At 44.0% G+C, this 24,961-nt stretch overlaps 1 protein-coding gene across 8 annotated transcripts in view; it reads left to right on the top strand.

Moving 5' to 3' along the window:
• The window catches only part of dram2b (DNA-damage regulated autophagy modulator 2b), a 100,147-nt gene that overhangs the window by 33,763 nt on the left and 41,423 nt on the right, over window positions 1-24,961 (top strand). For 6 of the 8 annotated variants that reach the window (XM_043717086.1, XM_043717081.1, XM_043717082.1 and 3 more), the window contains 2 exons: window positions 11,259-11,326; window positions 21,241-21,383. In XM_043717086.1, the coding sequence (XP_043573021.1) occupies window positions 11,259-11,326; window positions 21,241-21,383 (211 nt within the window). Of the gene's footprint in view, window positions 1-11,258; window positions 11,327-12,330; window positions 12,377-21,240; window positions 21,384-24,961 lie in introns of those variants that run through there. The other 2 variants (XM_043717087.1, XM_043717088.1) reach the window with 2 other exon arrangements.

The following is a 24,961-nucleotide window of genomic DNA, read 5'->3' as shown; positions in this document are numbered from 1 at the left end:
TGAGGAAGATTTATAATTATTTAAATGATGGTGGAATCGAAGATGACTTTCAGAATGTTTTGAAAAGGAAGTTTGAGATTATGTCAATTGTAAAGTGTTTAGTTGTAATTTTTGTGGGTGATAAATACCAGTCATATAACTTGGAGTCCCTTGACCTGGAATCAGTAGTGACAAGAGAGAAGTTAACAAATGAAAGCTGCGAATCAGGCAAAGCTGAAGGCAGAGAATAATCAGCTTATATTGCAGGAAGCCTTGCAAGTACTGTGTAAGTAGCCTTAAAAGGTCTCAAACTTGGAAAACTGTGAATAACTTGGAGATGCTAAAGAGCTTGCCTTTTACCTGAAGTTGTCAGACTATGTTGTCAGACTATGTCAAGCAAGGTTAGTTGCTTGCTTAGAGGGGAATGTGAGAGTGACCACATCCAGACTGTTGTGACATGAAGAAGGGGGGGTTTGTAAAAGTGCTCATGATTCATACTTACGATGTTGACAACACTGGCTGAGCTCGCATTTATTATTCATCCCTATTTTCTCTTGAGACGCATAATCTTGTTAGTAATAATTGTATCTGATAAACTGAAGTAACAGCCTCCTCACTGACACTGTCAGTAAAACACCCAACATTGTAGCACTGGGTAGCTGCATCACACTTGTTGCTTAAGTATCTTTGCTATACCAACTACTTAAAGTCAAATTTACTTTCTTATTTGAATTATCATTTGCCTTTTGATTCTTATTTAATTGGTATTAGTTCTGATTTGAGGTAAAGTAAAAGCTGCAAAAAGTGAAATCATGTTAATTGCGTCATTGGGGGTTATTTGATTTTGATTTGTGGGTTTATGGAATTGTAACAGGGTCACTTAGCTCTGTCTATCACTTGCTGCTTATGCTGTTTGTCTTGAAAGTAGTCCTATTTGGTAGCTTCTTCTCATTTTTAAGTATGCCTTGATGGTAATGGTTGAGTGGGAGATATGTTGGGCCATGAGGTTGCAGATTGTGTGCTGGACCACCGTTCTGTTGATGGCCCACTATGCCCCTCCTGCATCTGCAGCCAGCAGATTGGTAAGGATAAGGTCAAATATGATGTTTTCCCCTTGTTGGTTTTCTCACCACCTACTGCAGACCTGGTCTAGCAGCTATGTCCTTTAGGATCGGACCAGATCAGTCATTGTGGTTTTGGTTAGCCACTGCAGTTGATGCCCAGAGAAATACATTCTCTGCTCTTGCCACCTTCAATGTGTTTGCCAAGTAATTTTCAACATGAAGGAGTATGATACATCAGCTGGGGGGTGGAAGGGGTGTGTGCTGGGTGGTAATTAGAGAAAGACCTGATGCTGAGACTTCATGGGATCCGGAGTCAAAGTTGAGGAGTCCGAGGGCAGCACTCTCCCAACTGTATACCACTGTCAGCATTTCCATTGGGACTGTCTTATTGGTAGGACAGGACATATCCAGGGATCGCGTTGGTCATGTCTGCAACATTTGAGATAAGATTCTGAGTATGACTATGTCAGGCTGTTGCTTGACTCTTCTGTGAGGGAGCTCTCCCAATTTTACTGCTAGTCCCCATATGTTAATAAGGCAGACACTGCAAGGTCAAAAGGCTGGGTTTGTCACTGTTTACAGTCCTTAAGTTGATGTTGGGTTGTCCATCAGGTTTTGCCTTTTGAGTTTTATGTCATGTTGGGTTGAGAAGGTGTATAGGGTATCAGCAGGTAGGGAAAGAGTTAAGTTCTGAGTTTTGTGAAACAAGAGGTTCAGCTGAGCATGACTTAGGTCAGATAAGAACTTATAGTTAACAATGGAGTGTTGGAGGTAAGGGTAATGGGTTAACAAGATGGAAAAGCATTTATTATATAGAGCCATTTAACAATATTGGAAGAATTCAGTATGTAAGGTCAATTTAACAAGGTGGAAAGTATTCATTATGTGAAGCTAGTTAAGATTAAGAGCATTAAGATGGCTTAATCTTTGCTATTGACACTCGCTGATTGTAATGGCTACCCAATTAATATGTCTGTTGCCTTATCTGGATGCTCCTCCCTGTAAGTGATTATATAACTCTTTAAGAATCTGCTGTTCCAGAGAGAAGACCGAGAACTCATGTCTCTGTGCACATGGGCGATTGTTCTCTCTCCCTCCAGGGCCCGGAATAAAGGTGAAGGAGGTAAAACTATACTGTGTCTGTGAGCGTTTTGCTTCGACTGAGGAGAGGTAAAACGAGATGACAACAGGGTTACAACAGAGATGAGGAGGGAGTGGCAACCTTGACATCAAGGCCACATTTTGACTGAGTACACCAAGGAGCCCTACTAAAACGTGACTCAATGAGAATCGAGACAAAGCTGTCTGCTGGGTGGAATCATTCCTGGTACATGGGAAGATGTTTCTGAGCTCAGCTCCAGGACATCCCTGCAGGAGTTTGTCAGGATCGTGTCCTAGGCCCAGTCATCTTCAGCTGCTTTATCAATGACCTTCCATCCATCATTTAAGGTCAGAATGTTTAGCATCTTTCACAACTTCTCATACTGAAGCAGTCCAAGTCAAATGCAGCAATATGTTGACAATATCCAAGCTTGGGTCCACTCTTTTGTCATTTACATAAACTGTTCCAGCAGCGGGAGTCAAGAAAGCAGGAGCCAGGGGCCTGCCGGAAGGTAAGTTTGAATCTAAAATACTTACCTCATGAATTAGCAGAGTGAAGGCTGAACAGGAGAGAAACAAATACTGGGACTATGGGTAAGTGAATGAACTAACCCAGTGGGCAGTGGCTAAACCTGAAACACTTGTAGTGTCTCCCACCTACCCTCTTCCTTTAACCAAAAACAAAAGACTGTCTGGAAGATCGGTAAGGTAAGGCTGTATCATCTTTATCTTTTGACAATCTAGAGCAGAGGGAATGGAGGCTGGGGAGTTGCATGTTGTCTTGCAGGGTGTGGGAGGTACTACTGGTGACCCTGCTGACCTCACCTGTGAGAACTGCACCCAATTCCAGCTCCTCACAGACTGTGCTAGGGGACTGGAACTGGAGCTGGATGAACTTCGGATCATTCGGGAGGCTGAGGGGTGATCGAAAGGGGTTATAGGGAGGTAGGCAAACTTAAATTACAGGATGGTAGCTAACCATCAGGAGTGGGAAAGGGAATTGGCAGTCCATGCAAGGATCTCCTGTGACCATTCCCCTCAGTAATAAGTATACAGCTTTGGATACTGTTTGGGGGGGAGGGGGGTGGGAGGGTGGTTAACCTACCAGGAGAGAACCATAGCGGCCAGGTCTCTGGCACTGAGCCTGGCTCTGTGGTTCAGAAGGGAAGGGGGAAGAGTAGGACAACAATAATGATAGAAGATTCAATAATTAGAGGAACAGACAGGGGATTCTGTAGTCCTGAACAAGACTTCTGGATGGTATGTTGCCTCCTGGGTGACAGGGTCAGGGGTGTCTGAGTTGACAGGATTCTTAAGGGAGAGGGTGAGCAGCCAGAAGTGGTGGTACATCGGTACCAATGACATAGCTAGGAAAAGGGATGAGGATCTGAAAAGTGAATATAGGGAGTTAGGTTGGAAGCTAACAGACAGGACGGTCAGAGTAGTAGTCTCAAGATTGCTACCGGTACCATGGGCTAGTGAGACAAGGAACAGAGAGCGAGTGCAGCTGAACACATGGCTGCAGAGCTGGTGTAGGAGGGAGGGCTTCAGATATGTAGATCACTGGAATACATTCTGGGGAAGGTGGGACCTCTACAAGGAGAACGGGTTGCACCTGAACTGGAGGGTTACCTGTATCCTGGGAGAGAGGTTTGCTAGAGCTCTTCGGGATGGTTTAAACTAGATTGGCAGGGGGATGGGAACCGGAGCTATGGATCAGAGGATGGGGTAGCTGGTGAACAGGCAGATATATACAGCGTGAGGAAGGATAGACAGTTAATAGGCTAAAGTTGCAGTCAGTATGATGGGTTGAAGTGTGTTTATTTTAACATAAGATGTGTCAGGAATAAGGATAATGAACTTCGAGCATGGATCAGTACTTGGAGCTATGACATTGTGGCCATTGCAGAGACTTGGATATCTCAGAGGCAGGAATGGTTGTTTGATGTTCTGGGATATAGATGTTTCAAAAGGAATAGGGAGGGAGGTAAAAGAGGTGGGGGGAGTGGCATTGCAAATTGGGGATAGCATAACATTACAAAAAAGGAGGTAATTGAGAAGGGTTTACTGATTAGAGGGGAAGCCATGTTGGATTTGGTGCTTGGCAACGAACCATGCCGGTGTCAGATCTATCGGTGGGAGAGCATCTCGGTGATAGTGATCACAACTCCATGACCTTTATTATAGTCATAGAGAGGGATAGAAGCAGATGGTATGGGAAATTATTTAATTGTGGGAGTGGAATTACAATGCAATTAGGAAGGAACTGTGGAGCATTGGGAGCAGATAATCTCAGGGAAATGCACAACAGAAATGTGGAGGTTGTTCAGGAAGCACCTGCTGCAAGTGCTGAATAGGTTTGTCCCCCTAAGGCAAGGAAGGGATGGTAGGGTGAAGGAACTTTGGATGACAAGGGATGTGGAACATCTAGTCAAGAGGAAGGAGGAAGCAAGGATCAGACAGGGCTCTAGAGGGTTACAAGATAGCCTGGAAGGAACTGAAGAATAGACTTAGGAGAGCTAGAAGAGGGCATGAAAAAGCCTTTAGGGATAGGATTAAGGAAAACCCCAAGGTGTTCTACACTTATGTGAGGAACAAGAAGATGGTTAGTGAGGGTAGGACCGATCAAGGATAGTGGAGGGAACTTGTTTTTGGAGTCGAAAGAGGTAGGGAAGGTCCTTAAACAAATACTTTGCTTCAATATTTACTATTGAGAGGGACCTTGTTGTTTGTGAGGACAGCGTGAAACAGGCTGATGTACTCAAATAGATTGATGTTAAGAAGGAGGATGTGCTGGAAACTTTGAAACACACGAGGATAGAAAGTCCTCTTGGTCAGAAGGGATATATCCTCGATTACTACAGGAAGCTAAGGAAGAGATTGCTGTGCCTTTGGTGATCTTTGCGTACTCCCTGTCCATTGGAAAAGTACCAAATGATTGGAGGGTGGCAAATATTATTCCTTGTTCAGGAAAGGGAATAGGGATAATCCTGGAAATTACAGACCTGTCATTCTTATGTCGATGGTGGGCAAATTATTGGAGAGGATTCTGAGAGACAGGATTTATGATTATTTAGAAAAGCGTAGCTTGATTAGGGATAGTCAGCATGGCTTTGAGAGGGGCAGGTCTTGCCTCACAAACCTTATTGAATTCTTTGAGGATGTGACAAAATACATTGAAGGTTGAACAGTGGATGTGGTGTGCATGGATTTTAGCAAGGCATTTGATAAGGTTCCCCATGGAAGGCTTATTCAGAAAGTAAAGAAGCATGGGATACAGGGAAATCTGGCTGTCTGGATACAGAATTGGCTAGCCCATAGAAGACAGAGGGTGATAGTAGATGGAGAGTATTCAGTTTGGAAATCAGTGACCAGTGGTGTTCTGCAGGGATCGGTCTGGGACCTCTGCTGTTTGTGATTTTTATAACTGACTTGGATGAGAAAGTGGAAGTGGGGGTGCGCAGAGGTGGTTAGTAAGTATGCCGATGACAACGAAGGTTGATGGAGTTGTGGATAGCATGGAGGGCTGTTGTAGGTTGCAACAGGACAGTGATAGGATACAGAACTGGGCTGAGAAGTGGCAGATGGAGTTCAACCTGGAAAAGTGGGAAGTGATTCATTTTGGAAGGTCGAATTTGAATGCGGAATACAGAGTTAAAGACTGGATTCTTGGCAGTGTAGAGGAACAGAGGGATCTTGGGGCCTAAGCCCATAGATCCATCAAGGTTGCCACCCAAATTGATTGAGTTGTTAAAGTGTATGGTGTGTTGGTTTTCATTAGTAGGGGGATTGAGTTTAAGAGCCGCAAGGTTATGCTGCAGCTCTGTAAAGCCTTGGTTAGACCACGCTTGACATATTGTGTTCAGTTCTGGTCGTCTTATTATAGGAAGGATATGGAAGCTTTAGAGAGGGGGCAGAGGAGATTTACCTGGATGCTGCCTGGACTGGAGGGCGTGTCTTCTGAAGAGAACTTGAGAGTTAGGGCTTTTCTCATTGGAGTGAAGAAGGATGAGCAGTGACTTGGTAGAGATGTACAAGATGATGAGAGGCTTAAAGTGGATAGCCAGAGACTTTTTCCCAGGGTGGAGATGGCTATCACGAGGGGGCTTAATTTTAAGATGATTGAAAGGTTTAGAGAAGATAGGTTCTTTACACAGAGTGGTGGGTGCGTGGAATGCACTGCCAGCAGTGTAGTAGAGTCCGAGACATTAGGGACATTTAAACGACACTTGAATAGGCACATGGGTGATAGTAAAATGTAGGTTAGTTTGATCTTAGAGTAGGATTACAGCTCGACACAACATCAAGGGCTGAAGGGCCTGTACTCTGCTGTACTGTTCAATGTTTTATGTATTTAATGAGAATATAGTAGGCTTGGTAAGTAAGTTTGCAGATGATACCAAAATTGGTGGTGGAGTGGTTAGTGAAGAACGTTTTCTAAGAGTACATGAGAGCTTGATCAGATGGGCCAATGGGCCAAGGAGAGGCAGGTGGAGTTTAATTTGGCTAAAATGCAACATGTTGCATTTTGGTGAGGTAAACCTGGGCAGGGCCTACAATCCCCGGGGCCCTACCATTAACCGTGTGTCGAACAGAGAGACCTCTGTGTACAGGTACATAGTTAGTTGAAAGTGGTGTCACAGGTAGACAGGGTGGTAAAGAAGGTGTTTGGTATGCTTGACTTCATCGGTCAGAATTGAAATAAAGGAGAAAGTGAGGATTGCAGATGTTAGAGAGGTAGAGTTGATAAAATGTGGCGCTGGAAAAAGCACAGCAGGACAGGCAACCTCCTGAGAAGCACGAGAGTCGGTGTTTTGGGCAGGACCCTCCTGGAAAAAAAAGTTGACTCTCGTACTCCTCGGCTGCTGCCTGACCTGCCATGCTTTATCAGCATTGGGTGTCAGAGTTGGGATGTCATGTTGTGATGAGTGGTTTGAGTGTGATTAGATTCAATTCCCTACAGTATGGAAACTGGCCCTTCAGTCCAACTAGTCCACAACGACCCTCTGAAGAGTAACCCACCCAAACCCATTCCCCTACCCTATGCTTACTCCTAATGCACCTAACACTGTGGTCAGTTTAGCATGGCCAATTCACCTAACCTGCACATCTTTGGACTGTGGGAGGAAACTGGAGCACCCAGAGGAAACCCACGCAGACACGGGGAGAATGTGCAAACTCCACACAGTCAGTCGCCTGAGGTAGGAATCAAACCCAGGTCCCTGGCGCTGTGATGCAGCAGTGCTAACCACTGAGCCACAGTGTGGAATGAACTTGCTGAGGTAGTGGTGGTGGATGGGAGAATAGTTACAATGTTTAAAAGACATTTGGATAAGTACATGAATAGGAAGTGTTTGGAGGGATATGGGCCAAGCTCAGGCAGGTGGAACTAGTTTTGTTTGGGATTATGATTGGCACATACTGGTGGGACTTCAAGAGTCTGTTTCCATGCTGTATGACTCTCGATGGCTGCACAAGACATTGGTGAGGCCACTCTTGGAGTACTGTGTACAATTCTGGTTGCCCTGCTATAGAAGGGATGTTATTAAACTAAGAAATATTTGCAACAATATTATTGAGACTGGAGGGTTTGAGTTATAAGGAGAGGCTGGATAAACTGGACTCTTTCCATGGACCATATCTTAGAGGCTTATGAAATCCTGAGAGGCATCAACAAGGTGAATAGCCAAGGCTTCCCCCCCCCCCCCACCATGGTAAATGTGTCCAATATGAGAAGGTATAGGTTTAAGGTGAGAGGGAAAGGATTTAAAAGGGACCTGAGGGCAGCATTTTCATGCAGAGGGTGGTGTGTATATGGCATTAGCTGCCAAAGGAATTTGTAAAGGTAGATATAATTAGAATATTTAAAAGACATTTGGATAGATGCGTGGATCGGAAATGTTTAGAGCGATATGGGGCAAATGCAGACAAATTGGAATAGTTAAGTTTAGGAAATGTGGTCAACAGAGACGAATTGGACCCGAGGGGCTGCACGATTTTAAGTGACAAGTAATGTTTATGCCACAGAAACGCTAAACAATAACTATCTCCAATAGGAGACAATCTAACTATAGTCTGTTGGCAGTCAGTGATATTATAATCACGGATTCTCATGCTATCAACTGTCTGGGAGTTGCTATTGACCAGAAACTCAACTGGATTCTCCACATAAACACAGTGGCTACAAGAACAGGTCAGAAGGTAGGAACACAGCAGGGAGTAACTCACCTCCTAACTTCACAAAGCCTGTCCATCATTAATAAGTCACAAGTCAGGAGCGCGATGGAATATTCCTCACTTGCCCTGGATGGGGGCAGCTCCAACAACACCAGAAGCTTGACACCATCCAGGACAAAGCAGCCCCATTGATTGGCACCACATCCATAAGCATTCACTCCCTCTACCACTGACACTCAGTAGCAGTGTACTGTCCCCAAGATGCACTGTGGAAATTCACCAAAGATCCTTAGACAGCACCTTCCAAATCCACAACCACTTCCATCTAGAAGGACAAGGGCAGCAGATGCAATGGAACACCACCCCCTGCAAGTTCACCTCCAAGCAACTCTCCATCCTGACTTGGAAGTATATCACTGTTACTGGGTCAAAAATCCTGGAATTCTCTCCCTCACAACATTGTGGATCAACCTGCAGTGGTTCAAAAAGTCAGATCACTGCTACCTTAAGGGCAACTAGGAACATGCAATAAATGCTGGTCTAGCCTGCAAAGTCCACATCCCATGAATTAAGTTCAAAAATGCTGAAGTTAGCGAGGCTAATTAAGAGGAGAGTTAAAGTCAACCACCTTACTGTGGGTGAGGAGTCACCAGACCTTTCTGGTAAAGATAAGAGGACATAGTGGTAATGCCACTGGATGAATAGTCCAGAAACTATTTAATGTTTTGTGGATATGGATTCAAATTTTACCATGGCAAATGGTGAAATCTGCATTTGATTAACATTTGGAATTAGAAGCTAGCCTAATGGTTATTTGGAAACTGCAGTTGTTGTTTTGGTTCACTCATGTCCTTTAGGGAAGGAAACTTGTGTCATGACCTGGTCAGGTCTGTGTGTGACTCCAGACCCACAGCAATGTGGTTGACTCTTAACCGGCTTTCTAGGTGACTCCAGAGGACAATCCGTTCAAGGGTTACTGGGGATGGACAACAAATACCAGCCTTGCCAGTGATTCCCATTCAATGGGCTGATGGGCCTCTTCTGTACTGTATGATCTATGTTTCCATAGTAAAAGAGCATTTTTGAATGAGAGTTTGTTATCACCGTTATTGAAATTAGCTTTTCATTCCAGGTTTATTGATTCTATTAATTAATTGAAATTTAAATGTCAGGATTTGCAATGCTATGATTTGACTCAGTGGTCGTGTGCGGTTGGTCATGCAAGTAGCTTGTCAAGTTTGAAACAGAAGGGATTGATGAAGGTTGAATTTCTCTATGACTTTTGAAAGAATATACAGTAAAATACTGTATAATAGCAGTGATCAGAATTAAAACTGATTTAAAGGGCAGCGGCTTCTCTAGTATTGGTGAAATTAGCTCTGGTGTAGAAGGCAGAGTCATGGTGCAAGGTTATTTCAGACAGATGGGTAGTGTAGAATGAGACTTCCGAGGGATTGGGCATGAAATTGCTGCTATTTCTGGTACCAATCAAAGGCCTGGAGTGGGTATAAACAGTGTAATTTCAGAGTTTACATGTGGCACAAAACTTCAAAATATTGTAAATGATGAGGAGGGTAGTAAGAGTTCAGGAGGTTACGGACAGACCGAGTGAAATGGGCAGATGTGGCAGAAGTAATTTAACATCATGTCTATGAAGTTAAACAATTTAATCTCAAAAGATGTGGATAAATGGACTAGTTTTATAGGGCATACAAGTGGGACATCTGGGGCTGTCCACCTACAAATCTTTGAAGGGGGGAGTAAAAGTTGAAGTCTGTTTAAAACAAGCGAGATGTGTGGAAACCTTGAACAGCGGGCTTGAATTGACATAGTGGGCAAAACTGATGATGGCCACTGGGTGGGATGGTGGAGATTCTATTGACCAATCACTGTTACTGTGATTCCCCCTAGAGCAGTGAGTCTGAATTGGTTTTAAACACCAGACTACCAGCCTCTGAGCTTCAAACGTCACACCACCTGGATCTAACAAGATGTGAAACTTCAACATCTATCAGTGCTTAAAATAATCCTGAGGCATGTGACTAACGAAAACTTATCACAAATTCTCTCTTCTCAATGATGCAGACTGATCAGACTCTTTCTGCTGGTACAGTACTATGCTATAATTACCCAGTGTAATAAACTTCTCATACCTGGCTGTTATAACTGTGGTCTTAGGCTCAAATGTTGTACACTGTGTGCACAGACTGTTAAAGGCAACAAAAATAAAACATGGCAGATGCTGGAAATCTGAAACCCAAAACAAGCTGAGAATGCTCAGCAGGCCTGAGGAGACAGAGTTAGTGTTTTAGGGCAAAATGTTTAATCAGACCACACTCTTAATGAGACTGGAAGGTTTGAGTTATAAGGAGAGGCTGGACAGGCTGGGACCTTTTTCCCTGGACCATAAGAGACTGAGGGGTGACCTCCTACACGTTTATGAAATCATGAGTGACATAGATAAGGTAGATAGTCAACAGCTTTTCCCCATGGTAGGGGAATAGCTTTAAGGTGAGAGGGGAGAGATACAAAAGGGTCCAGTGGGGCAATTTTTTTCACAAAGGGTAATGAGTGAGTACAATTTTATAATTTTAAGAAACATTTGGACAGGTAGATGGATGAATATGGATCAATGCAGCCAAATGAGACTAGATTAATTGTGAAAACTGGATAGCATGGACAAGTTGGGCAGAAGGGCCTGTTTCAATGCTGTAAACCTCTATGATTATATAATTTGCTTATTATTCTGGTTCTGTTAGTTTGGCTGGACAACATACTGCTCCCCTACATTGATGGTCCCTATAGGATGCATTTGAAGGGATGGTTCTTGTTTAGTGTTGCACTAACAATTATCCCATCAAAAGAGTTTTGTGTCTCTGTCTAGCAGCAGTTCCAGTTGGAGCTAAGTTCTTACCACCTTATGTTTATCCCTCACAGTGACACTGGCACAACTCCACCTGAGCGATGTGTGTTTGGGATCATGTTGAGTATCTCTGCCTTCCTGGGTAAGGACTGAGTGTTTTCTTCATTAAAATGCACTCGTTTAAAGAGTTCTCAGGTGCTGTCATCCTGCATATTTTAATTGGAACTTCAGAATGATAATGGAGGTGGGATGTGTTGAATGTGTTTAACCCTTATAAATACTCCCTTACTAATGAAAGGTCAATTTACTTATACCTACCCCTTGTAATGAAGGGAGATTTCACCACACTTGTTGATTGTTTGTGTTTTTTTAGTGCCCTCACTGTGCTGCTCTGATGCTTTGGGGGTCACTGATCCTGCCAGAAAGGAATGGGATTATGGCTGAAATGTTTAAATCAATTCACTATGACTGATGATATTCCCTTGAGGATAAGGTGTGATGATCCGTGTGACCACGTGTGAAGGATAAACAGAATTAATTCCGAATCGCATAGTTTGTGGGCTTCAGATTTCATGGTTGTACCCACAGGATTGTTTGCCCTTTTTCCTCACTGCTAACTTTTTTATGCGTTCATGGGATGAGGGTATCGCTGGCTAGGTCAGCATTTATTGCCCATCCCTAATTGCCCAGAGGGCAGTTAAGAGTCAATCACATTGCTGTGGGTCTGGAGTCAGATGGAGGCCAGACCAGGTCAAGGTGGTAGTTTCCTTCCCTAAAGGATATAAGTGAACCAGATAGATTTTTCCAACAATCGATAATTATTTTATGTTCATCGTTAGACCCATAATTCCGAATTTATATTGAATTCAATTTAACCCTCTACTGTAGCAAGATTTGAACCTGGATCCCCAGAATATTTCCTGGGTCTCTGAATTAACAATCCAGTGATAATACTACTAGGCCATTGCCTCCACCCTGGTCCCCCCTTACTTTGTGCCCCTCATCACCAGGAAGCAAACTGCGTCCTGGCCTCCTCAGTGGCAGTGAAGAGCTGCCCATCCTGTGTGCCCTCTACTGAGCATGTTGGGTCTCTTTGTCCTGCAGGAGGAAGTTCAGAGTTCGTGACTACTTTGGGGAACCAAAATTCTAGGTGAGGGGTTCATGGAAGGACTTGCAGAATGGAGTCTTCATAGTAAGGCCAGAATTATGATCATATCATATGACCATCTTATTACAACGTGTTGATCATGCACCTGATCACCTGCAATGAGCAGTTTATCAGATCAGATCTTTGAAGTTTAAAAAATGATGTAAAAGAGGAACAGATGTTTTTGGAAAATATGCAGGATTTGGTAACTCGTTAATGAGCAAAATACTGCACATGCTGAAATAAGGATAGAACATGCTGGAATACTCAGCAGTTGTGATAAAAACTGAGTTAATGTTTCAGGTTGATGACCTCAACTGAAATCCAGCAGTAGCGCCATCGAAACATACAGCATGGAAACAGACCCTTGGGTCCAACTCGTTCATGCAAACCAGATATTCTAAATTAATCTAGTCCCATTTGCCAGCATTTGGCCCATATCTCTCAATCCTTTCTATTCAAATACTCATCCAGATGCCTTTTAAATTGTAGCAGCCTCCTCCACTTACTCTGGTAGCTCATTCCATACATGCGAGGAGAAAGTGAGGTCTGCAGATGCTGGAGATCAAAGTTGAAACTTTATTGCTGGAACAGCACAGCAGGTCAGGCAGCATCCAGGGAACAGGAGATTCGACGTTTCGGGCACAGGCCCTTCTTCAGGAATGAGCAGAGAGTGTTCAGCAGGAGAAGATAAAAGGTAGGGAGGAGGGACTTGGAGGAGGGGGGTTGGAGGGGCGTTCCAACGCCCCTCCTCCAAGTCCCTCCTCCCTACCTTTTATCTTCTCCTGCTGAACACTCTCTGCTCATTCCATACATGCGCCGCCCTCTTGAAAAAATTGCCATTTGGTCCCTTTTAAATCTCTCACCTTCAACTTATACCCTCTAGTTTTGGACTCCCCTACCCCAGGGAAAAGACCTTATCTATTTACCCTATCCATGCCCTTCATGATTTTGTGAACCTCTGTAAGGTCACCCCTCTGCCTCCCATACTCCAGGCAAAATAGCCCCAGTCTATTCAGCCTCTCTATAGCTCAAACCCTCTGACTCTGGCAACATCCTTGTACATCTTTTCTGAACCCTTTCAAGTTTTACAACATCCTTCCGACAGTAAGGAGACCAGAATTGCATGGAGTATTCCAAAAGTGGCCTTACCAATGCCCTGTACAGCTGCAACATGACCTCCCAACTCCAATACTCAATGTTCTGACCAATAAAGACAAGCATACCAAACGCCGCCTTCACTATCCTATCGACCCGTGAGTCCACTTTCAAGAAACCTTGAACCTGCGCTCCAGGGTCTCTTTGCTCAGCAACACTCCCCAGGACCTTATATGCTTCATGGTAACGTCTGCACTGATTTCTCTTTCCAAAATGCAGCACCTCACATTTATCTAAATTAAACTCCATCTGTTACTCCTTGGCCCATTTAACCATCTGATCAAGATCCCTTTGTAAATCTGAGGTTAACCTTCTTCGCTGTCCACTACACCACCAATTTTGGTGTCATCTGCAAACTTACCAGCTATACCTCCTATGTTCACATCCAAATCATTTATATAAATGATGAAAAGCAGTGGACCCAGCAGCTACCTTGTGGCACACTGCTGGTCACAGGCCTCCAGTCTAATAAAACATCCCTCCACCATCACCCTCTTCTTCTACCTTCAATCCAGTTCTGTATCCAAACGGCTAGTTCTCCCTGTATTCCATGTGATCTAACGTTGCTAACCAGTCTACCGTGAGGAACCTTGTTGCTTGCCTTACTGAAGTCCATATATTATCATGTCCACCGCTCAGCCCTCATCCATCCTTTTTGTTACTTGTTCAGAAAAACTCAATCAAGTTCGTGAGACACGATTTCCCATGCACAAAGTCATGTTGACTATCTCTAATCAGTGTTATGCCTTTCCAAATAAATGTGAATCCTGTCCCTCAGCATTCTGTCCCAACAACTTGTCCAGCACTGATGTCAAGGTCACACGTCTGTAGTTTCCTGGCCTTTCCTTAGCACGTTGCAAAGTAGCACCACATTAGCCAAACTCCCGCACCTCGCCTATGACTATCAATGATACAAATATCTCAGCAAGGGGGCCGAGCAATCATTTCCATAGTTTCCCACAGAGTTCGAGAGTACACCTGATCAGGTCCCCAATGATTGATCAACCTTTTATGCATTTTAAGATATCCAGCAGCACCTTCCCTGCAATATGGACAATTTTCAAGAGGTCAGTATTTATTTCCCCACATTCTGTATCTTTCATATCCTTCTCTACAGTAAACACTGATGCATAATATCTCCCCCATCTCATGTGGTTTCATATGTATGCTGATTTTTTTTTAAGGATCTATGCTCTCTCCAGTTACCCCTTTTATCCTCCTTTTCAAAAGGGTTAAAGTAAGTGCATAAAACTATCATTTTCCAGCCCCTTTCAATTCTGAAAAAGAGTCTTACTAAGTTATTACTATGAATCTTGTATATGGTACACATTACCTGCTACTCCATGTCAATACTAAGGGAGTGAATGCTGAAGGTGATGGATGGGGTTCCAATCAAATGGGCTGCTTTGTCCAGGATGGTCTTAAGCTTCTTGAGTGTAGTTGGATCTGCGTTCATCCAGGCAAGTGGGGAGTATTCCATCATACTCCTGAAATGTGCCTTGTAGGTGGTGGGCAGGCTCTGGGGAGTCAGAAGTTAAACTACTCACTGACCTGCCCTTGTAACCACAGCATTTACGTGGATTAGTCCAGTTCAGTTTCTAGTTAAGAACTGTTTGAGAGTGCTATTGGTCAAGCTGACTCTGTTTCTGAAGAAAGAGAGCTCTGCTTCACCACGTTTTCTATTCCTGCCCCTGATGTTGAAGGAAAAAGGGTGAACGGGGCCCAATGCTGATGGCTGGGACAGGCGGACATGTGAGAGCTAACTCATCCATTTGTCTCATCTTTTAACTAATCATTAGGGTGTCCCCTTAATCCACAATTCAACCTCCCCAGGTCCCAAACATTATTAATGCTGACCTTGCCTTTTAGACCCTTCAACCATTTTTCAATCCCTGCTTGACCTTCCCACTTCCACCCACCAACAGACTCCCATCCCCAGGCCGGTGTGATGTCTGACCCATCACTGACACAGCGGTCAGGAAGTGGAAATGTCACCCTTCACCCGTTTCAGGCACCTGCACCTCACACCTCCCCTTCTTGTAAGCTCCGGAAACCTCCGGCAGAAAGGACAAGCTAAGGCTTGGAGACTGATGGGAATGAGTGGGCAAAACTTACCGGAGAGAGTATAATGTGAGAAAATGTGAAGTCCACTTTGATATAAAGAAAATGAAAAGCAATACATTTTAATGAAGAGTATACAGAATGCTGTACAGAGGGATCAGGGGCCCATGTGTGAATTCTACAGAAGTCACTATGCAGGTGCAGCTTCGGAGACAAATGGAATTTTGGCTTTTCTTGGAAATGGGTGGAGTATAAAAGTAGGAAAATTTCCTTCAACTGTGTAGGCCAGTGGTAACGCTGCACCCAGAATATTGTTCTCTTTTATTTTAAGGAGGGAAAGGCTTGTTTTGGAACCAATTTAGTGAAGGTTCACTTAGCTAATACCTGGGAAGCATGTGAAGAAAGGTTGAGCAGGTCAGGCTTTTATTCGTTGGAGTTTACCGAGCATTCATCGGGAATATTCTCAGGAATAAAACAAAGAACTGGGGATGCTGGAAATCTGACACAAAAGCAGAAATTGCTGGTGAAACTCAGCAAGTCTGGCAGCATTGAAGGAGAGAAAGCACAGTTAACGTTTTGAGATTAGTGACCCTGAAGAAGATTCTGGGGAAGGGTCACTGGACTCGGAATGTTAACTATGCTTTCTCTCCACAAATCTACCATACCTGCTGAGTTTCCTCAGTAAGATTCTGATGGGACATAATAGATTGAATGTTGAGAAGATGGTTGTGCGTAGGGGGATCTAAAAATAAGTACAGTATCAAATCAAGAGTTAAGACAGAATTTTTTTTTCCACTGAGGTTGTCTTTGAAATTCTCTGCTCAGAAAGGCTGGGTAATTGAAAACGGAGTTCAACATCCTTTTGATCATCAAGGAAGTTGATCATCATCTATGGGGCTTAGGCCAGAAATTGGAGTTGAGGCCACGGTTACACAGCTCTGAGTAACAGAGCCGGCCTGATGGGCTGAACAGCCTCCTTCTGCAACTGTTACTTATGAGGATTGATGAAGATTTCAGTTGCAGATGAAATGATGCAGCTGTAAAGTTGGGCAGCGTTTCAGAGGTGAAAATAGATGATTTCATGCTGGTGTGAATATGGGGAAAGGGCTTTTAATCAACAGATTGTTAACTAACACATGAACTCAGAACAAGAGTAGGGCACTTGGCCCTTTGAACCTGCTCCATACAGTCCTAGTCATACAGTATTGAAACAGACCTTTTAGTCCAGCCAGTCCATGCTGACCATAATCCCAAACTAAACTATTTGCACCTGCCTGCTCCTGGCCCATGTCCATCCAAACCTTTCCTATTCATGTACTTACCTAAATGTCTTTTAAATGTTGTAACTGCCTACATTCACCACTTCCTCAGGAAGTTCATTCCACATATGAATCACCCTCTGCTTTGCTTTTTTTTAAAAAAAAGCCTCTCATGTCTTTAAATCTCTCTCCTCTCATCTTAAAAATATGCCCCAAAGTTTTGAAATTCTCTATTCCAGGGGGAAGGCAGTACCACTAAACCTACCTGTACCCTTCATGATTTTATAAACCTCTCACCTCTCAACCTCCTACGCTCCTGTGAAAGATGTCAGGCTGGAACATGAGAGAGCAACAAATGCCTGTTGGATTAAATTGTATTTATCTTAGTGCAAGACAGCTGACCGGTAAGGCCAATGAACTCCAGGCGTGGATAGGTACGTGGGACTGGGATATTATAGCCATGACAGAAAATGGCTAAGGGAGGGACAGGACTGGCAGCTTAATATGCCACAGTACAGGTGCCTTAGGTGGGACAAAGGTGGTGGAAAGAGGGGAGGAGGAGATACATACTGAGTATCACAGTAGTAGTCAGATGAAATAACTGAAGGATCATCCAGTAAGACTTTGTGGGTGCAGCTAAGAAGTAAGGGGATGGTGATGTTATTGGGATTGTACCATAGGCCCCCAAATAATCAAAGGGAGTTAGAGGAAAAATATGCAGGGAGACTGGGGAGATTTGCAGGAGCAATAGGGTTGTCATAGGTGATTTTAATTTTCGTAACATAAACTGGGGTCTGCCAGAGTGTTAAAGGCTTAGATGGGGTGGAATTTGTTAAATGTGTTCAGGAAAGTTTCCTCAAGCAGTATGTAGAAGGCCCTCCTTAGGAAGGGGCAAAACCTGACCTCCTCTTGCGAAATAGGGCAGGACGGGTGACCGAGGTGACAACAAAGAACGAAGAAAATTTACAACCCAGGAACAGACCCTTCGGCTCTCCAAGCCTGAGCTGATCCAAATCCACTTTCTAAACCTATCGTCTAATTCCTAAGGATCTGTATCCCTCTGCTCCCCATCTACTCGTGCATCTGTCCAGACACATCTTAAATGAATCTGCTGTGCCTGCCTCTACTACCTCTGCTGGCAACACGTTCCAGGCACCTATAACCCTCTGTGTAAAGTACTTGCCGCGTGTATTCCCCTTAAACTTTTCACCTCTCACCTTGAACGTGTGACCTCTTGTTATTGAATCCCTCACCCTGGGAAAAAGCTTATCTCTATCCACCCTGTCCACACCCTTCATGATTTTGTAGTCCTCAATCAGGTCCCCCCTCAATCTCCCTTTTTTCTAATGAAAACAATCCTAACCTACTCAACCTCTCTTCATAGCTAGCACCTTCCATACCAGGCAACATCCTCATAAACCTTCTCTGCATTCTCTCCAAATCATCCACATCCTTCTGGTAATGTGGCGACCAGAACTGTACACAGTATTCTAAATGCAGCCGAACCAATGTCTTGTACAATTTTAACATGACTTGCCAGCTCTTATACTCAATACCCCGTCCAATGAAGGCAAGCATACCATATGCCTTCTTGACCACTCTATCCACCTGTGCAGCCACCTTCAGGGTACAAAGGACCTGAACTCCCAGATCTCTCTGCCCATCAATGTTTCCCAAGGCTCTTCCGTTTACAGTATAGTTCGCTCTGGAAATAGACTTCCCAAAATGCATCCCCTCACATTTGCCTGGACTGAACTCCATGACAGTGGGGGAGCACTTTGGGGCCAGTGACCATCGTTCTATTGGTTTCAAAATAGCTATGGAGAGGGACAAAACTCCACAGGATCACATTCTAAACTGGGGCAAGGTGAACTTTGATGGCATTAGACAGGAACTTTCAGGGGTTGATTGGAATAATTTGTTTACAGGCAAAGGGACCTCTGACAAGAGGCAGGTCTTTGAAAATGATTTGGAGGTGCCAGTGTTGGTCTGGGGTGTACAAAGTTAAACATCTCACAACACCAGGTTATAGTCCAACAGGTTTATTTGCTGCTCCTCAAGGATTAAAGTGGAACATGTATGTGTAGAACTGTAGGAGATGGGCGAGCTCCTCAATGAGTATTTCTTCTTGGTGTTTACTGTGGAGAAAGACATGAAGACTTGGGGAAGTTAGTGGTGATATCTTGGGGACAGTCCATATCACAGTAGAGGAGGTGTTGGATGTATTGGAATGTATGAAGGTGGATAAATCTCCTGATCGTGACCAGATATATCCAAGAACACTGCAGGAGGCAACAGAAGAAATTGTGTGGGCACTGTCTGATATTTTTGCATCATCGTTAGCCACGGTTGAGGTCCTGGAAAACTGGAGGGTAGTGAATGTTGTGCCCTTATTCAAGAAGGGCTGCAAAGAAAATCCTGGGAACTCGTGACCAGTAAGCCTCTGTGGTAGGTGAGTTAGTTGAGAAGATTCTGACAGATAAGATATACATGCATTTGGAAAGACAGGGTTTGATTAGGAATTTTAACCCTCTTTGATTAGGAATAGTCAGCATGGCTTTGTGCATTGGAGATCTTGCCTCACAAAATTTGTTAGAATTCTTTGAAGTGACCATGAAAGTTGATGAGGGTAAGGCAGTAGACATGGTCTATATGGATTTCAGTAAGGCTTTTTGGTAAGAGTCCATATTGTAGGCTGCTCTGAAAGGTTAGGCCACATGACATCCAGGGTAAGCTGGCAAATTGGATACACAATTGGCTTGATGGTAGGAAGCAGAGGGTAATAGTGGAAGGATGTTTGTCAGACTGGAGGCCTGTGATTAGTGGAGTGCCTCAGGGGTCGGTGCTGGGCCCGTTGCTGTTTGTTCTCTATATCAATGATTTGGATGAGAATGTACAAGGTGTGATTAGTAAGTTTCCAGCTGACACTAAAAGAAGTGGTATCGGGGACAGTGAGGAAGGTTCTCAGAAATTGCAGCAGAATCTTGATCAGCTGGGGAAGTGGGCCACGAAATGACAAATAGAGTTTAATATAGATAAGCGTGAGGTCTTGCATTTTGGAAAGTCAAATCAAGGTAGGAGTTTCATGGTGAATGGTAGAGCCTTAGAGTGTAGTGGAACAGAGGGACCTTGGAGCTCAGGTGAAAGTGGAGTCCCAGGTAGACAGGGCAGTGAAGAAGGCTGTTGGCACACTGGCCTTCATCAGTCAGGGCATTGAGTATAGAAGTTGGGAAGTAATGTTGTAGTTTTACAGGATGTTCGTGAGGCCACACTTGTTATAGGAAGGATGTTATTAAACTGGAAAGAATGCAGAAGAAATTTACAAGGATATTGCCAGGACTCAAGGGTCTGAGTTATAGGGAGAGGTTGGACAAACTGGGACATTCTAGAGTGTAGGAGACTGAGGGGGGATCTTATAGAAGTGTATAAGATCATGAGAGGCATGGATAGAGTGCATGCACAGTCTTTTTCCCAGGGTTGGAGAATTGAGGACTAGAGGGCATCACTTTAAGGTTAGAGGGGAAAGAATAAAAAGGAAACTAGAGGGCAACTTGTTTGCATGGAGAGTGGTTTGCATGTGTAAATTACCAGGTTGAGGTGGGTACATTAACGATTAAAAGCCATTTGGACAAATACATGGATCGGAAAGGTTTAGAAGGATGTGGGCCAATTACAGGGAAATGGGTTACTGTGGACTGACAGTTTGGTCGGCTGCCTCCGTGCTGTAGGACTCTGACTCTCTATGACTCTAAGTCCAAGCCTATCCAGCCCTCTCCTTATAACTCAAACACCCACACCCGGCAATATAGTAAATCTCTTCTAAACTGTCTGAACTTAATAATACCCTTCCTATCACGAGCCGATCATAAACAAACGCTGTGCTCCAGAAGAGGCCTCCCCAATATCCTGTACAACCTCAACATAACGTCCCAACTCCGATTGAAAGAACTGAGCAATGAAGGCAGGTGTGCTAAATGCTGCCGTAACCACCCTGTCTGTAGTGACACAAACGTCAAAGAATGATGTATCTGAACCCCCAGGTTTGTCATTCAATAAGATCATAGCTGACCTGATCTTAACCTCTGCTCTATATTCCTGCATATCCCCAATTAACGTTTCATCCCCTTGGTCATCCCTACCTCTGCCTTAAAAATATTTAAAGATTTTGCATCCTCTGCCTTTTGGGGAAGGGATTTCCAAATATTCATAAACCTCAGAGGAAAAAAAAAAGGTTTCCTCATTGTATTTTTAAGTACCAATAATGGGATTTAAACTAATATTCTGTGGCTTAATTCAGGCTTCTGGATGACTAACTCGGCAACCTAACCACCTCCCCACTGTACTTGAATGCACCTTGCCTCTTGAATTGCAGTCAAAGAACTTGAATTTTGCAGTTTGCCCTTGGATGTCTCTTGTTCTCTTCCTTTGCAGGTTTGGTGACAATGTATGTACGATACAAACAGGTAGAGGCTTTAACCCAGGAGGAGGAACGCATCATCGTTCGACTGAATAGGATAGGCCTTTCACTGGGCCTCATCAGCTGCCTGGGGCTCTGCATCGTAGCAAACTTCCAGATAAAGGTTCCTGTGTGGTTTCTGAGCAGAGTGATGACCAAGAGAAAGGGAAGTGGTGGAGTGTTTGGTTAACCTTCTTCTGTTTTTAACTAAGTGGAGTTAGTCCAGTTTAAAAACTCCAGTTTGTAACTGGAGAAACCTCTCTGGGATTTCTCCCACAAGGGCAATAAGTTCCAGACTCTGTTTTCTGCACTGTCTACATCAAACGTTCCTAGGACAGGGACAGTATGGAGTTAGATACAGTGTAAAGCATTGTCTACTAATTTAACCAGAATTTAAAGGTACCTCGAACTATTTTAAGCTGAAAGTAAAGCTCACTCTATTTTTTTTACCCTGAAAGTAAAACTTTCTGTATTCTTCGAAACTGAAAGTAAAGCTCGCTCAAAACTGTCCCCATCAAATGCTCCCAGGACAAGTACAGTATGGTGTTAGGCCCAGAGTAAAGCTACCTCTACTCTTTAAAGGTGGAAGTATAGCTTTCTCTATGCTGTCCTCATCAAACACTCCTAGGAAACGTACTGTGCAGCGTTAGGTACAGAGTAAAAGCTGCCTCTATTTTCTTTTCTTTTTAAACTGAAAGTAAAGCTTTCTCAATACTGTCCCCATCAAACCCCCTCAGGACAGGGACAGTGCAGGGTTAGACACAGTAAAGCTGCCATTAAACACTCCCAGGACAGGGACAGCAGGTTGTTTCAGCTTGCAAAGAATACTTGCTGCAATGGGGGGACTACTGGTTCCTGTCAGTAGCTAACAAATCTATGGTGTTATGTTCGTGATGGCCCAGTCACTGTGTTGAAAGCATTCACGTATCACAGTGATATCAGGCACATTCACTTCACTCATCCACAGCCTTTAACCTTTACCTCTTTGCTTTTAATTGGCAGTCATTCATGTATTGGTGTAAACAGGTAAATCCTCATCTTTTTCATTAGATATCCCTGAGGATTGCTTCCTAAGATTTAATACTGCTCAATTATTCCTACTGATCACATTGACTATTCATTGAGTGCTCATCCTTCAGCCTTTGGTAGAGTTTGTTCTGTTTAGCCTGGCCAAACCACTTTGTGATGTGTAAGGCAGACGGAGGTTCTGAAAGGTTCTGTATAAATGCCAGTTCTTTCTAATAAAGCTTTGAGACAGAGGAGTGAATTCTTCACCTGATAATGCAAATTATAGGACAGGAGTAAAACTATGAAACAATCAGCCAGGGGATTGAATCATCATTACCTGGTTCCACAAACAATTGTACATCAGTATTAGCTTACCTAGTGCTACACCTCTCAGTAATCATTGCCCTTGGCCCACAGTATTGACCAGAGCTGCAATCGACCAATATGCTCTCCAAGTTAACAACCGATCTAACAGCTTGATTGAAATTCTTGCACTATTGCAAGGCTATGTAAAATATTGTACATTGTCAGTATTAGCAATTGCCCTGCAATTTGTGCAGAGTTGTGGAACTCTCTCCCATCCCTGCTGAGCCAGTGACACCTATCATTGCAGATTGTGGCTTCCCAATGACCCTGACTTACCAACTCGGGCTGGAAATTGTGGCAGAGAGAGTGAGGAGCCTGTGGAATTCTCAGTCACAGAAATCAGTTGAGGCTAAAACACTAAATGTTTTCAAGAAGGAGTTTGATATCGTTCTTGAGTCTAAAGCGTTGTGGGAGAAAGCAGGAACAGGTTGATCAGTTGTGGTCATATTGAATGGCAGAGCAGGCTCGAAGGACTAAATAGGCCTGGTTTAAAAACCAACCGAACTATGGATGCTGGAAATTGCTGGAAAACCTTAGCAGGTCTTGCAGCATCTTTGGAGAAAAAGCAGAGTTAATGTTTCGGGTCCAGTGACCTTTCCTCAGAACTGTCTGTTGCTGGAAATTTTCTCACTTGCCTCCAGTACCCCTGAATGCACGCTGCCCTTGGCCAAGCAATATTTCAATCTTTGTAATGCCCTGCCTATCAACACCAATTAAAACGTTTGCAGCCTAAATGCATGATTCTTCATGATCATTTCCAGGTAAGAAATTTTACATAGCTGAAATAAATAGTCGATCAATTCCACCTGGCCCTCGTGCCAATTACTACAATAGACGATAAATCATAGAATCCCTACAATGTGGAAACAGACCATTTGGCCCAACAAGTCCACATTGACCCTCCAAAGAGTATACCCTACCCTACAACTCCACATTTCCCATGACTAATGCACTGAACCTACACATCCCTGAACACTATGGGCAATTTAGCATGGCCATGTCACCTAACGTGCACATCTTTGGACTGTGGGAGGAAACCAGAGCAAACCCGTGCAGACACGGGGAGAATGTGCAAACTCCACACAGACAGTTGCCTGAGGCTGGAATCGAACCTGGATCCCTGGTGCTGTGAGGCAGCAGTGCTAACCACTGAGCCAGCACGTTTTGAAGCCGTTTACAATGGTTTTTAAATGACCCAATGATATTTATGCCTTATTTGCAGCAGTATCCCAAGATTAATCTTTAATTCCAGGAGATTCCTAGCCAATCCTGGAGGTTGGGCAGTTTGATCTGTCGTGTGGTTCTGAGTTGGGGGTTGGGAAGGTGAGATTGATAAAATGGCCCGGACTTGTGCAGGAATTAACTCCCTGACCTCCTTTTGAACTGTCTGCAACCTAATGCCAATGGGAATGATGTCACTGCCAGTACACCGGAATGGGAGTTGAATTAATAGAGCACAGAAAAGGCCCTTGGGCCCATTTGAGTCTCCACTGACATAACTGCCATTAAAAGTGTACTAATCCTCATTTCCTGCACTTGTCCCATATCCTTGAATGTTATGAGATTTGAAATGCTTATCTAAATATTTTTTTAAAGTTTGTGAAGGTTTTCAACCTCCACCATCTTTCCCAGGCAGTGCATTCTAGATTCCTACCATAGGCTGAGTGAAAAAGCCATTTTCTTAAAGCCCCTCTGAAACTCCTGCCCCTTACCCTAAAACTATGCCCACTCGTGATTGACCCTTCAACCAAGGAGAACAGTTGCTCTCTAATCACTTGTCCATACCTCTCATAACCTCAGTTGTGTTTCCTCAACCTTCTCTGCTCTAAAGAAAACAATCCCAGCCTATTCTAATCTCTCTTCATAGCTCAATTTCATCATCCCAGACAACACCCCAGTGAACCTCCTCTGTACCCCCCCCCCCCCCCCCCCGTGCTATCACATCCTTCCTGTAGTGAGGTGACCAGAACTGCACACAGTATTAGAATTAGAATCCCTACAGTGTGCAAACAGGCCCTTTGGCCCAACAAGTCTGCACCAACCCTCAGAGTAACCCACCCAGACCCATTCCTCTACCCTATATTTACCCCTGACTAATGCACCTAACGTATACATCCCTATGGGCAATTTAGCATGGCCAATCCACCCTAACCTGCACATCTTTGGACTGTGGGAGGAAACCGGAGCACCCGGAGGAAACCCACGCAGACACGGGGAGGATGTGCAAACTCTACACAATCACCTGAGGCTGGAATCAAACTCAGGTTCCTGGTGCTGAGAGACAGCAGTGCTAACCACTGAGCCACCATGCCACCCTGCAGT

The sequence above is a fragment of the Chiloscyllium plagiosum genome, chromosome 26 (assembly GCF_004010195.1).
Source record: "Chiloscyllium plagiosum isolate BGI_BamShark_2017 chromosome 26, ASM401019v2, whole genome shotgun sequence".
In the NCBI taxonomy this organism is placed as follows: domain Eukaryota; kingdom Metazoa; phylum Chordata; class Chondrichthyes; order Orectolobiformes; family Hemiscylliidae; genus Chiloscyllium; species Chiloscyllium plagiosum.
This window is presented reverse-complemented; position numbering and strand designations above follow the sequence as displayed.